A 13,114-nucleotide genomic window follows, 5' to 3' on the forward strand; every position below is an offset into this window, starting at 1 on the left:
AGAAGATTGTACTTCCGAGGTCATGTACTGCCTCTCTGGTCTTTACTCTCTGGGAAGGGGCAAGGATCATTTAAAGATAAAGTGGGAACTTGGAGGCCTGGAAGGGGTCCCAGTGCAGGGGAAGGGGTGGGGACTCTTACTGGAGAGTTAGGGGGTGTGTCTTCATCTTCCCTGTTTGTTGAGTTCAACAGTTTGAAGGTCTCCAGCGTCTGTTCATGCTTCAAAAGAGTGGAGTTGATGGCCTGTGAAGGAGGGTGTAAAAAATAAGAGGTCAGGTCACCTCACAACCCACGCATTTCCACCCTCACCTTCCTATGACAGCCTGAAATCAGAAAAGTTGGCTTCTAGGTCTACCTCTACCCCTTGCTAGGCACATGACCTTGAGCAAGCCTCAACCCAAATCCAAGTCTCTGTTCTTATATTTATGAAATGGGGGAGGCGATCAGTGGTTGAAAAACCTCAGAAGGTCTTCCCGGCCACTGTCTTGGCTTAAGATTTTACAGGGCTTAACTCCTTGGGGTTATACCCTCAGCGGAGCCAGCTTTCTAAAGGAACAATTTGTGAGTTTACATTTAACCTTTGGATCTCAGTTTGCCTATCTGTAAAACTGGGATGGTAAAATTTGTTGGAAAGCAGGTGTCTAGGCCCATTCTGGTCTGACATGAGTTTTAGGGGAGAATCCTCCAACCCCAAGGAGACCTATTAATATTCCTCCAGCCCCCTACCACAAAGCTTTCTTGGATGTTACCTGGACCCAGTCTTTCTTCTCCTCCTCAGTCCTTGGGGGGAGAAAAGAAAAATGTTGGGTTAGGCAGGCCAACCAAAACCAACTGGAGTGGTAACAAGCAAGTTATTTTGGCGTCAGGCAGACCTGGGTTTGAACCTCTGGTCCTTAACTTTTTGTGTGACCTTAGGCGAGTCATATAGCCTGAGTTTATTTGTTCAACAGTTAACTAATACTTTCCAGACTCTGTGCTAGGAACCTGGGGCTTAGAGAGGACCATACCCTCAAGGAGCTCATGGTCTAGGAGGGGAGATAGGGACGGTACAGGGGGATCAGTACTGTGACAGAGTGAAAATAGGGCTAAGAAGCCCAGAAGAAGAGACCTGCCCCAGCCTGCAATTTGGGTGGGGGCTGTTAAGGAAGGTTTCTTCAAGGAGGTGCTGGGCCTCAGAGGATTAAGGGTGAGGTGTGTGTAACAGTATGGAACATATAAGAAAGCATAAATAGCTCCCTGTTGCTGGAATGACAAGTGTGAGAAAGGAAGGCAATTTGTTTTTCTTTAATCCATTTTCTTTTCCATTTTATGTGGAGATAATTATCAGTCTGGGTTCTCAGCAGTAACTGAGGTGACATGTAAAGTGCCCAGCACAATCCTTGGTCCACTAGCTGCTCAATCAGTGTGAGTTACCCCTTTCTTTCACCTTCCATTCCCACTTTTCCTGTCTGTCCTATAGTCTCCAAGGCTGCTGCTGTGGTGCAGTCCCATAAACTGCTCACTAGGCATAGGACCTGGTTTCTTGGCTGTGTCCTGCCTGGCGTCTTCTAATCCCCTTCCACATGTACACTCCAGACATCAAAAGTACTTTTCTAATATGAAAGTCTGGCTACATCTTTAAAACCACTTCATGAAAAATTAAGGATATGAGTTAATATTTAGCTACAAGAATGTCCATTGCAATGCTATTTATTGTGAAAAATTGGAAGCAGCCTAAGTGTCCAACAACAGGGGATCAGATAAAATAAATGATGGTACATCATTACTGTCAGACAACATAAGTGGTGTAGAAAGCTGTTTATAATATGTTAAGTGAAAACAACATATGTAAAATACACATAGCATTCCATGTTTATTTAAAAACATGACATGAGTGTTTACATTTGTCACAACACACTGATGGCATGCACTTAAGACCTGTGCATTTCACTGTATGAAAATCTGTCCTCAAGAGAAGGAAAGGACATTAAACAAATATTGGACTCTAGTTAATGATATGCATGCCAGGCAGGCCTGGGTGGCTCAGTCGGTTAAGTGTCTGACTTCAGCTCAGGTCATGATCTCACAGTTCATGAGTTCGAGCCCCATGTCGGGCTCTGTGCTGATAGCTCAGAGCCTGGACCCTGCTTTGGATTCTGTCTCTCCCTCTCTCTGCAACCCTCCCCCCCCCCACCCGCTCATGCTCTGTCTCTCTCTCAAAAATGAACATAAAAAAAAAATAATATGCACACCAAAGTCTTCAGGGGTGAGGTGTAGTGATATCTGTAACTTCATTTGAAATGCATGTAAAAAAAATCAGATGGATTGGTGGATGGATAAGAGGATAGATTAGTGGGGCGCCTGGGTGGCTCAGTGGGTTAAGCATCTGACTTTGGCTCAGGTCATGATCTCGCAGTTCATGGGTTCGAGCCCCGTGTCGGGCTCTGTGCTGACAGCTCAGAGCCTGGAGCCTGCTTCGGATTCTGTGTGTGTGTGTCTCTCTCTCTCTGTTCCTCCCCCGTTCATACTCTGTCTGTCTCTCTCTCAAAAATAAATAAAGCTTAAAAAAATTAAAAATAAAGAGGATAGATTAGTGATAAAATATATGTAGCACAATGTTAACACTTGTAGAATCTATATGGTGGGTTTACAGTTGTTCACTGTATAATTCTTTAAACTTTTTTGTATTTTGGAATATTTTCATAATAAAATATAGAAAGAAAGCATTGTGTGTTTGTGTGTGTACACATACACATACACACATACGTGCAAATAGAGGAAAGGCCTGTGGTGAAGTATATCATGTCTGTAATTTACTTTAAAATGGTTCAGCAAAGGATTTATATGGCAAAATGTCAATAGTTGTTGACTCTTAAGTCAGTGGTTCCAAACCCAGGTGCACTCATTAAACCACCAAGGGAGTTTTTAAAACTTCTCATGTTCAGGGGCTACCCCCAAATTAAATCAGACTTGAGGGTGGGTCTCAGACATCAGTATTTTTTTAAGATGTTATTTTTAAGTAATCTCTATATCCAATATGAGGGTCAAACCTATAACCCCAAGATCAAGAGTCACATGCTTTATTAAGTCAGCAAAGCACCCCTCAGGCATCAGTATTTTTTAAAAGCTCCTCAGCTGATTCCTGTGTTTTCATGTTTGAGCACCAGTTGTCTAAATGGTAGGCATATGGGTGTTTGTTGTATTTCTACTTTTCTGGATATTTGAAATTTTCATTAAAAATTTTTTTAAGTTCATTTTTTTTATTTTGAGAGAGATAGAGAATGCAAGCTGGGGAGGGGCAGAGAGAGAATCCCAAGCAGGCTCCACACTGCCAGCACAGAGCCCAATGTGGGGATCGAACTCACGAAACTGAGTTCATGACCTCAGCTAAAACCAAGAGTCAGACACTTAACTGAGCCATCCAAGCGTCCCTCATTAAAAAAAAAAAAAAAAATTCTTTAGGGGTAGTACAAGCAATTACAAAGCAAACCCTCCATGCCTGCCTTTTGCCACCTAGGAACCCTACACTGCTTAGTGCTCCTTTCTGGCCCCAGCATCTCTGAAGCAACCTCCCTCCCAACCTCCCAGCAGAAGACATGTCTGAGTCATGTGGCTTGTCACTCAGGCTATGCTGAGCCCTCTGCTGGTTGTACCAATGTGATTGGCCAGCTTCCTGGCCTCAGGCTTCTGGATGCTCTCTCAGTCTCCCAGAACTTCAAAGCCAACACCCATGTCTCATCTTCCAGGAGGATGCCCTCTAGCCATACTCATCTCTCTTTCCTGACTCCATGCAGTCCCAGCAATAAGGGTTCTGACTCTCATTTCTCACTTCCTTGCAGCCTGTCAGAAACAGGTCTTCTATCCATATGCATCCATTCTCTGGCCCTGACCTTGACCTCGATAGTCTATCACTTGGGCCCTCAGAAGGCAGCATGAACTCTATTTCCAGCTCTGTTCCTTTGTAGCTATGAGATCTTGGGAAAGGTACATAACTCTTCTGTGCCTCGGTTTGCTCATCTGTGAAATGGGGTTGATGGCAACAGTAGCTACTTCAAGGGTTGTTTTAAGGATTCAGCTAGTCAATTTAAACATAAATTGTCTAAGTTAAAATTAAAATACTGCATAGCATAAGAGCAAGTCTTCACTAAATGTGAGCTATTATTATAATCAAGTAGAGGACGGATATGAAATCCCCTTTGTTAAATGGCTGGGCATTATTTTTAGATGTTATTTTAAAAAGTTTTATTTTAGAAAATTTCAAGCATACAAAAAAGGATAGCACAAGTTCACTAAATGTATGCCTACTATATAAATGCAAATTTAGAAAATCTTTTGCTATATTTACTTCATATATATATATATTCACATATAGTTATATATGTATGTGTATATGTGTGTATATGCATATATGTATGTATTTGGGGTTGATAAATCATTTAAAAATAAATTATAGATATCATGATACTAAATCCTCAGCATGCATCACCAAAAATCAAGGCCATTCTCCTATATAACCACTATACCATTATCACACCTGAAAAAGTAATAATTACTCAACAGCTATTGTTCAGTTTACATTTAGATTTTCCCTATTGTCTTGCAAATGTCTTTTAGGGTTTTTCTCAAATTAGGCTCCTACTATGGACCAAGCATTGCATTTGGTTGTTATTTCTCTTAAATATCTGAATCTATAATAAACTGTGTTGTTATTATTCCTATTTGGATTAATATCTCATTGTTCCCTCTCCTCTAACAAAACCCACCAAAAGAGCAAGCCTGCATCTTGGGGGAAAGGTGCCCATCCTTCCTCTGAAACAGTCTCTTCCTTGGTTGGAGTTGGGAGGTGGGTAGCCTGGCATTAGGGTACATTGCTTCATATCTGAAGGGAAAGAGGGGGCTGGAGGGAAGGTATAGGTAAGGGCAAGTACCTAGCCTGGAGCTCCAGGGAGCGCTGCTTTCCTGACACCAGGAAGGTCCGAGGCAGATTGAGGTTGGAGCTTTCCTTTAGCTGAATGGAGGGAGAAAGAGGCTTTGTGAGTACTAAGCTCCACAGGGCCCTTACCCTCTGCACACATGCACACAAAGACTCAGGGTCAAAGTCAGAATGACTTCATTCCTCCCAGCACCAAGGCCCCACTCCAGGTCACCATCTCCCACCTCCTGGTGCTCACCTCCATGCCATCTACATCAATGCGTGCCCGCACGCTAAACTTCTGGCCAAGGAGCCGCAGCCTGGGCACGCAGTAAAGGAGGCGGTCGTTGAACTAGGAAGGAAAAGTTTTGGGATGTAAGTGTGGGGGACCCAGGAGAGGTGTGGCCCAGCTCCCTACCCTTATAGGACTCCTGAAGCTTTATTGCTGGGGACTAAAGGCAATAGATGGAGAAAGCACAGCCCAGATTGGGCACAAGGGTCACAAGGAAAGAGCCTAGGCATGGGAGTCACTTCCTAGTTGGGTGACCTTGGGCAAGTCACTTCTAAGTCTTAGTTACATCACCTGTAAAAAATTCCAAGGGTAGATAGTGAAGATACAATGAAAAATAGAGGACAGAATGGCTCCAGGAAGTACAGACTTGAGTGAGTACCAAGTCAATGTGTGCAAGCCCACACCTGGCACTTACTAGTATGAGGTATCGGTCTTGAGTGGTCCCATTCTTTGCCGACAGCTTAAGGATATGGCCTTCTTTTATGAGCTCTTTGGTGGGGCTGACAATGTCTTCCTCACCCCCTAGCAGCTCATATACCTTCAGCAGCTTGTGCATTCGCTCCTGGCAGGAGACAGTAAGCAAAAGGCAGGGTTGGAGTGCTGGCCTTCCCTTACATGTCCACAAGTCACAAGTCCCCCGGACAGAGATACCACAGGTGGGTGGCCAAGGAAGGACAGGGGCTAGAAGGGCCACTCACCATTTTGCGGATGGCAGCGTTAGAGTGCTCTGCTGCTGTGGCTATCAGCTCCAGAGATTCTGTGGGCAGAGTGGGAGGTCAAATGGGAGACTAGCAGAGAAGAGGCTCTTGGGGGTTTCTTTGCTCCCTGAATACCTCCTCCTGGCCTGACCACATCCTTCCCATCCCAGAAAGCACCAGCCTCAAAGAGGTCTATAGCAACATCACTTAAAATCAGAAAATGCCACAATAGCAGAATCACAGTGCATGGAATAACTGGCAGTGAATAAAATGAAAGCTTAACAGGATTATTTTTGCCATTAAAAATAACAACAATAGGGGCGCCTGGGTGGTGCAGTTGGTTAAGCGTCCGACTTCAGCCAGGTCACGATCTTGCGGTCCGCGAGTTCGAGCCCCGCGTCGGGCTCTGGGCTGATGGCTCAGAGCCTGGAGCCTGTTTCCGATTCTGTGTCTCCCTCTCTCTCTGCCCCTCCCCCGTTCATGCTCTGTCTCTCTCTGTCCCAAAAATAAATAAATGTTGAAAAAAAAATTAAAAAAAAAATAACGACAATAATAATTACATATGTAACTGGAAAGAAACATATCCATGTTAAACAAATTGTCTCTGGATGGTGGGACTATGGGTGGTTTTATTGTGTTCTTTAGATTTTTCTGTTTTTCCATATTTTTGACAAAGAACATATATTACTTTTATAACCAGGAAAAAGTCATATAAAGAAAGAAAGTGATGAGCCTACTCTTTGTCTCAATAATTCAGATTATAGGAATCTCTACCAAGAAAATACACATTCTAATCAACAAAACTGATAACCCCCTAGCCAGACTCTGCAAAAAGAAGGGGGAAAGGACTCAAACAAAATCACAAATGAGAGAGAAGAAATAACAACCAACACCACAGAAATACAAACAATTATAAGAGGATATAATGAAAAACTATATGTCAACAATTTGGACAACCTAGAAGAAATGGATAAATTCCCAGAAACATATAACTTACCAAAAATGAAGGAGGAAGATATAGAAGATATGAACAGACTGATTATTAGCAAGGAAATTGAATTGGTAATCAAAAAGCTCCCAACAAACAAAAGTGCAGGACCATAATGGCTTCATAGGCAAATTTTACCAAACATTTAAAGAAGAGCTAATATCTATTCTTAAACTATTCCAAAAAAAATTGAAGAGGAAGGAAAACTTACAAATTCATTCTATGAGGCCAGCATTACCCTGGTACCAAAACCAGATAAAGACACCACAAAAAAACAGAACTACAGGCCAATGTCTCTGTTGAACATAGATGCAAAACTCCTCAACAAAATACTAGCAAAATGAATCCAAAAATACATTAAAAGAATCATTCACCACAGTCAAGTGGATTTATTTCTGGGATGCAAGGGTGGATCAATATTTGCAAATCAATCAACGTGGTACATTACAGTAACAGGAAACAGGATAAAAAACATCTGATCACTTCAATAGATGCAGAAGAAAAACATTTGACAAAGTACAACATCCATTCTTTTAAAAAAAATTTAATGTTTATTTTTGAGAGAGGGTGTGCACGCTCGAGTGGGGGAGGGGAAGAGAAAGGGAGATACAGAATCTGAAGCAGGCACCAGGCTCTGGGCTGTCAGCACAGAGCCCAACATGGGGCTCGAACTCACAAACCGTTAGATCATGACCTGAGCCGAGGTTAGACGTTTAATTGACTGAGCCACCCAGGTGCCCCCAATATTCATTCTTGATAAAAACCCTCAACAAAGTAGGTTTAGAGGGAACATTACTCAACATAATGAAGACCATCTATGAAAAACCCACAGTAAACATCATACTCCATAAGGAAAAACTGAGAGTGTTTCCCCTAAGGTCAGGAACAAGACAAGGATGCCCACTCTCTTCACGTCTACTCAACATAGTACTGAAGTCCTAGCCACACCAATCATACAACAGAAAGAAATAAAAGGCATTCAAATTGGTAAGAAAGCAATAAACTTTTCACCATTTGCAGATAACATGATACTACATCTAGAAAATGCTAAAGACTCCACCAAAAAAGTACTAGAACTGACAAATCAATAAAGCCACAGGATACAAAATCAATGTATAGAAATCTCTTGCATTTCTATATACTAATAATGAAGAAGCAGAGAAATTAAGAAAACAATTCCATTTACAATTGCACCAAAAGTAATAAAGTACCTAAGAATAAACTTAACCAAAGAAGTTAAAGACCTGTACTCTGAAAACTTTTATAGTATTTTATACACTGATGAAAGAAAGTGAACACAACACAAATAAATGGAAAGACATTCCATGCTCATGAATTGGAAGAACAAATATTGTTTAAATGGCTATACTACCCAAAGCAATCTGTACATTTAATGCAATCCCTATCAAAATACCACCAGCATTTCTCAGAGTTAGAACAAACAATTCTAAATATGTATGGCACCACAAAAGACCCCAAATAGCTAAAGCAATCTTGAAAAAGAAAAACAAAATGGAGGTATCACAATTCCAGACTTCAAATTATATGACCAACCTGTAGTAATCAAAACAATATGGTACTGGCACAAAAATAGACACATAGATCAATGGAACAGAATAGAAAACCCAAAATAAATCCACAATTAAATGGTCAGTTAATCTTTGACCAAAGTAGGAAAGAATATGCAATCGGAAAAAGACAGTCTCTTCAACAAATGGGGTTGGGAAAACTGAACAGCCACATGCAAAAGAATGAAACTGGACAATTTTCTTACACCATACACAAGAATAAGTTCAAAATGGAGTAAAGACTTAATGGGAGACCTGAAACCATAAAAATCCTGGAAGAGAGCATAGGAAGTAATTTCTCTGACATTGGCCATAGCAACTTCTTACTAGATATGTCTCCTGAGGTAAGGGAAGCAAAAACAAAAATAAACTATTGGGACTACATCAAAACAAAAAGCTTCTACACAGCAAAGGAAACAATCAACAAAACTAAAATACAATTTACTGAATGAAAGAAGATATTTGCAAATTACATCTTTGTAAAAGGGTTAGTATCTAAAATATATAAAGAACTGATACAACTCAATACCTCAAAACCAAATGATCTAATTAAAAAATGGGCAGAAGACATGAACAGACATTTCTCCAAAGAAGACATAAAGATGGCCAATAAACATATGAGAAGATGCTGAAATCACTGATCATCAAGGAAATGCAAATTAAAACCACAATGAGATACCACCTCACACTTTTCCAGAATGACTAAAATCAAAACACAAGAAATTGGTGAGGAGGTAGGAAAAAATAACCCTTGTGCACTGTTGGTGGAAATGCAAACTGGTGCAGCTATTGTGGAAAACAATATGGAGGTTCCTCAAAAAGTTAAAAATAGAACTACCCTATGATCCAGAAGTGCACTACTAGGTGCTTACCCAAAAAATACAAAAACACCAATTCAAAGGGATACATGCATGCCAATGTTTATAGCAGCATTATTTACAATAGCCAAATTATGAAGGTGGCCCAAGTGTCCATTAATAAATGAATGGATAAAGATGTGGTATTTATATATAATGGAATATTATTCATCCATAAAAAAGAATGAAATCTTGCCATTTGCAATGACATAGATGGAGGTAGAGGGTGTAATACTAAATGAAATAAGTGAATCAGAGAAAGACAAATATCTTATGATTTCACTCATATGTGGAATTTAAGTAACAAAACAAATAAGCAGAGGGAAAAAATAAGAGAGAGACAAATCAAGAAACAGACTTCTAATGATATAGAACAAACTGATGGTTACTTTAGGGTGAGGGATGGGTTATATAGGTAATCAGGATTAAGGAGTGCACTTGTTTTGATGAGTACTTGTTTTGAGTGATGTATAAAATTGCTGAATCACTATATTGTACACCTGAAATTAATATAACACTGTATGTTAACTATACTAGAATTAAAATAAAAATTCAATAAAAAATACATGTTCTATGTACAAATACACTTTCATTGCAGTGATTTTTACAACAGTGTCAACCGGAAAGAAAAATGTCCAACTGTAGGGGTTCAGTTAAATAAATTAATGTGCATTCATATAGTGGAATACTAAACAACCTTTACAAATAATGCTTATAATTTGTCAAATGCTCAGGATATTTTAAGAAAAGGATAACAACTTGTATATACTGTGTGATCTTGATTTTGCAAAATATATGTGTATACGGGATAGAAGGAACATACTTAAAGATCATAAAAGCCATTTATGAAAAGCCCACAGCTAACATCATCCTCAACGGGGAAAAACTGAAAGCTTTTTCCCTGAGATCAGGAACACGACAAGGATGCCCACTCTCACCGCTGCTGTTTAACATAGTGCTGGAAGTTCTAGCATCAGCAATCAGACAACAAAAGGAAATCAAAGGCATCAAAATTGGCAAAGATGAAGTCAAGCTTTCGCTTTTTGCAGATGACATGATATTATACATGGAAAATCCGATAGACTCCACCAAAAGTCTGCTAGAACTGATACAGGAATTCAGCAAAGTTGCAGGCTACAAAATCAATGTACAGAAATCAGTTGCATTCTTATACACTAACAATGAAGCAACAGAAAGACAAATAAAGAAACTGATCCCATTCACAATTGCACCAAGAAGCATAAAATACCTAGGAATAAATCTAACCAAAGATGTAAAGGATCTGTATGCTGAAAACTATAGAAAGCTTCTGAAGGAAATTGAAGAAGATTTAAAGAAATGGAAAGACATTCCCTGCTCATGGATTGGAAAAATAAATATTGTCAAAATGTCAATACTACCCAAAGCTATATACACATTCAATGCAATCCCAATCAAAATTGCACCAGCATTCTTCTCGAAACTAGAACAAGCAATCCTAAAATTCATATGGAACCACAAAAGGCCCCGAATAGCCAAAGGAATTTTGAAGAAGAAGACCAAAGCAGGAGGCATCACAATCCCAGACTTTAGCCTCTACTACAAAGCTGTCATCATCAAGACAGCATGGTATTGGCACCAAAACAGACACATAGACCAATGGAATAGAATAGAAACCCCAGAACTAGACCCACAAACGTATGGCCAACTCATCTTTGACAAAGCAGGAAAGAACATCCAATGGAAAAAAGACAGCCTCTTTAACAAATGGTGCTGGGAGAACTGGACAGCAACATGCAGAAGGTTGAAACTAGACCACTTTATCACACCATTCACAAAAATAAACTCAAAATGGATAAAGGACCTAAATGTGAGACAGGAAACCATCAAAACCTTAGAGGAGAAAGCAGGAAAAACCTCTCTGACCTCAGCCGTAGCAATCTCTTACTCGACACATCCCCAAAGGCAAGGGAATTAAAAGCAAAAGTGAATTACTGGGACCTTATGAAGATAAAAAGCTTCTGCACAGCAAAGGAAACAACCAACAAAACTAAAAGGCAACCAACGGAATGGGAAAAGATATTTGCAAATGACATATCGGACAAAGGGCTAGTATCCAAAATCTATAAAGAGCTCACCAAACTCCACACCCAAAAAACAAATAACCCAGTGAAGAAATGGGCAGAAAACATGAATAGACACTTCTCTAAAGAAGACATCCGGATGGCCAACAGACACATGAAAAGATGTTCAGCGTCGCTCCTTATCAGGGAAATACAAATCAAAACCACATTCAGGTATCACCTCACGCCAGTCAGAGTGGCCAAAATGAACAAATCAGGAGACTATAGATGCTGGAGAGGATGTGGAGAAACGGGAACCCTCTTGCACTGTTGGTGGGAATGCAAATTGGTGCAGCCGCTCTGGAAAGCAGTGTGGAGGTTCCTCAGAAAATTAAAAATAGACCTACCCTATGACCCAGCAATAGCACTGCTAGGAATTTATCCAAGGGATACAGGAGCACTGATGCATAGGGCCACTTGTACCCCAATGTTCATAGCAGCACTCTCAACAATAGCCAAATTATGGAAAGAGCCTAAATGTCCATCAACTGATGAATGGATAAAGAAATTGTGGTTTATATACACAATGGAATATTACATGGCAATGAGAAAAAATGAAATATGGCCTTTTGTAGCAACGTGGATGGAACTGGAGAGTGTGATGCTAAGTGAAATAAGCCATACAGAGAAAGACAGATACCATATGGTCTCACTCTTATGTGGATCCTGAGAAACTTAACAGGAACCCATGGGGGAGGGGAAGGAAAAAAAAAAAAAAAGAGGTTAGAATGGGAGAGAGCCAAAGCATAAGAGACTGTTAAAAACTGAGAACAAACTGAGGGTTGATGGGGGGTGGGAGGGAGGAGAGGGTGGGTGATGGGTATTGAGGAGGGCACCTTTTGGGATGAGCACTGGGTGTTGTATGGAAACCAATTTGTCAATAAATTTCAGAAAAAAAAAAAATATATGTGTATAAAAAACACCAGGAAGAATATATTTCAAAATGTTCATCATGCTTATTCCCTGGGGGCTTTTATCACAGGTGATCTTTTTCCCTACCTTTTTTGTCTTTCCTATAATTTCCATATTTCCTACAGTGACCAGGAATCATCAGGAAAAAAAAAAAACTTGGAATAAGTCCCTACACATCCCCATACAGTAACGAATCCTACTAGTGCTTGAGGGCCTGCTATAGCTGTATTGCACTCCACTCTTGTCTGTATGGTGCTGGATTTTCCCACTAAAATATACCTGTGATGGAGGAGTACACGTGCATCTGAAGAGGCAAACCAAGTCTTGGTTTTCTAGGAAGCTCTCCCTCCATGACCAAGTCTTGGTGCTCAAGATCCGTAGCCCTTGTCAGGCCTTTCAGGAGTCTCTCATCTCCAACCCCTCTTCCACCCTGGCTGCCAGAGGGTCTTTCTGACATACAGCTTGTTGTCACTCTTCTGCTTAAATCTGTCAATGGCTCCCCTATATTTGCAGGGTAAAGACCCAGCTATTTAGCCTGGCATTGAAAGCCCTGGAGATCTGACTTCTGCTGACCTCTCCAACTTTCTCCACTTGCACCTCCCTAAACATGTCCTGTCTTGCCACTCAGTCTTCTGGATTCAGCTTGCCTCCTCCAGTAAACCCGCTCTGAGTTCCCAGGCTGGGTTGGGACCCTGTCTGGCTTCCCACATTCCTCTTTGCTCCCCTCTGTCCTACTAGTCACACTGCATATTCATAATGCATTTACAAATCTTCATCCCTTAGTAGACTAGGAGCTTCCAAGGATGG

General features: G+C 40.6%; 1 protein-coding gene across 2 annotated transcripts in view; it reads right to left on the reverse strand.

Annotated features, from left to right (window-relative positions):
* FGD1 (FYVE, RhoGEF and PH domain containing 1) overlaps positions 1-13,114 on the reverse strand; it is a 44,082-nt gene that overhangs the window by 3,392 nt on the left and 27,576 nt on the right. For both annotated transcript variants that reach the window (XM_047844448.1, XM_047844447.1), the window contains exons 9-14: positions 5,881-5,939; positions 5,598-5,744; positions 5,150-5,242; positions 4,907-4,986; positions 749-779; positions 141-242 (exon numbers count right to left, since the gene is read on the reverse strand). In XM_047844448.1, the coding sequence (XP_047700404.1) occupies positions 141-242; positions 749-779; positions 4,907-4,986; positions 5,150-5,242; positions 5,598-5,744; positions 5,881-5,939 (512 nt within the window). The remainder of the gene's footprint in view (positions 1-140; positions 243-748; positions 780-4,906; positions 4,987-5,149; positions 5,243-5,597; positions 5,745-5,880; positions 5,940-13,114) is intronic.

Source organism: Prionailurus viverrinus, chromosome X (assembly GCF_022837055.1).
Source record: "Prionailurus viverrinus isolate Anna chromosome X, UM_Priviv_1.0, whole genome shotgun sequence".
Lineage (NCBI taxonomy): Eukaryota > Metazoa > Chordata > Mammalia > Carnivora > Felidae > Prionailurus > Prionailurus viverrinus.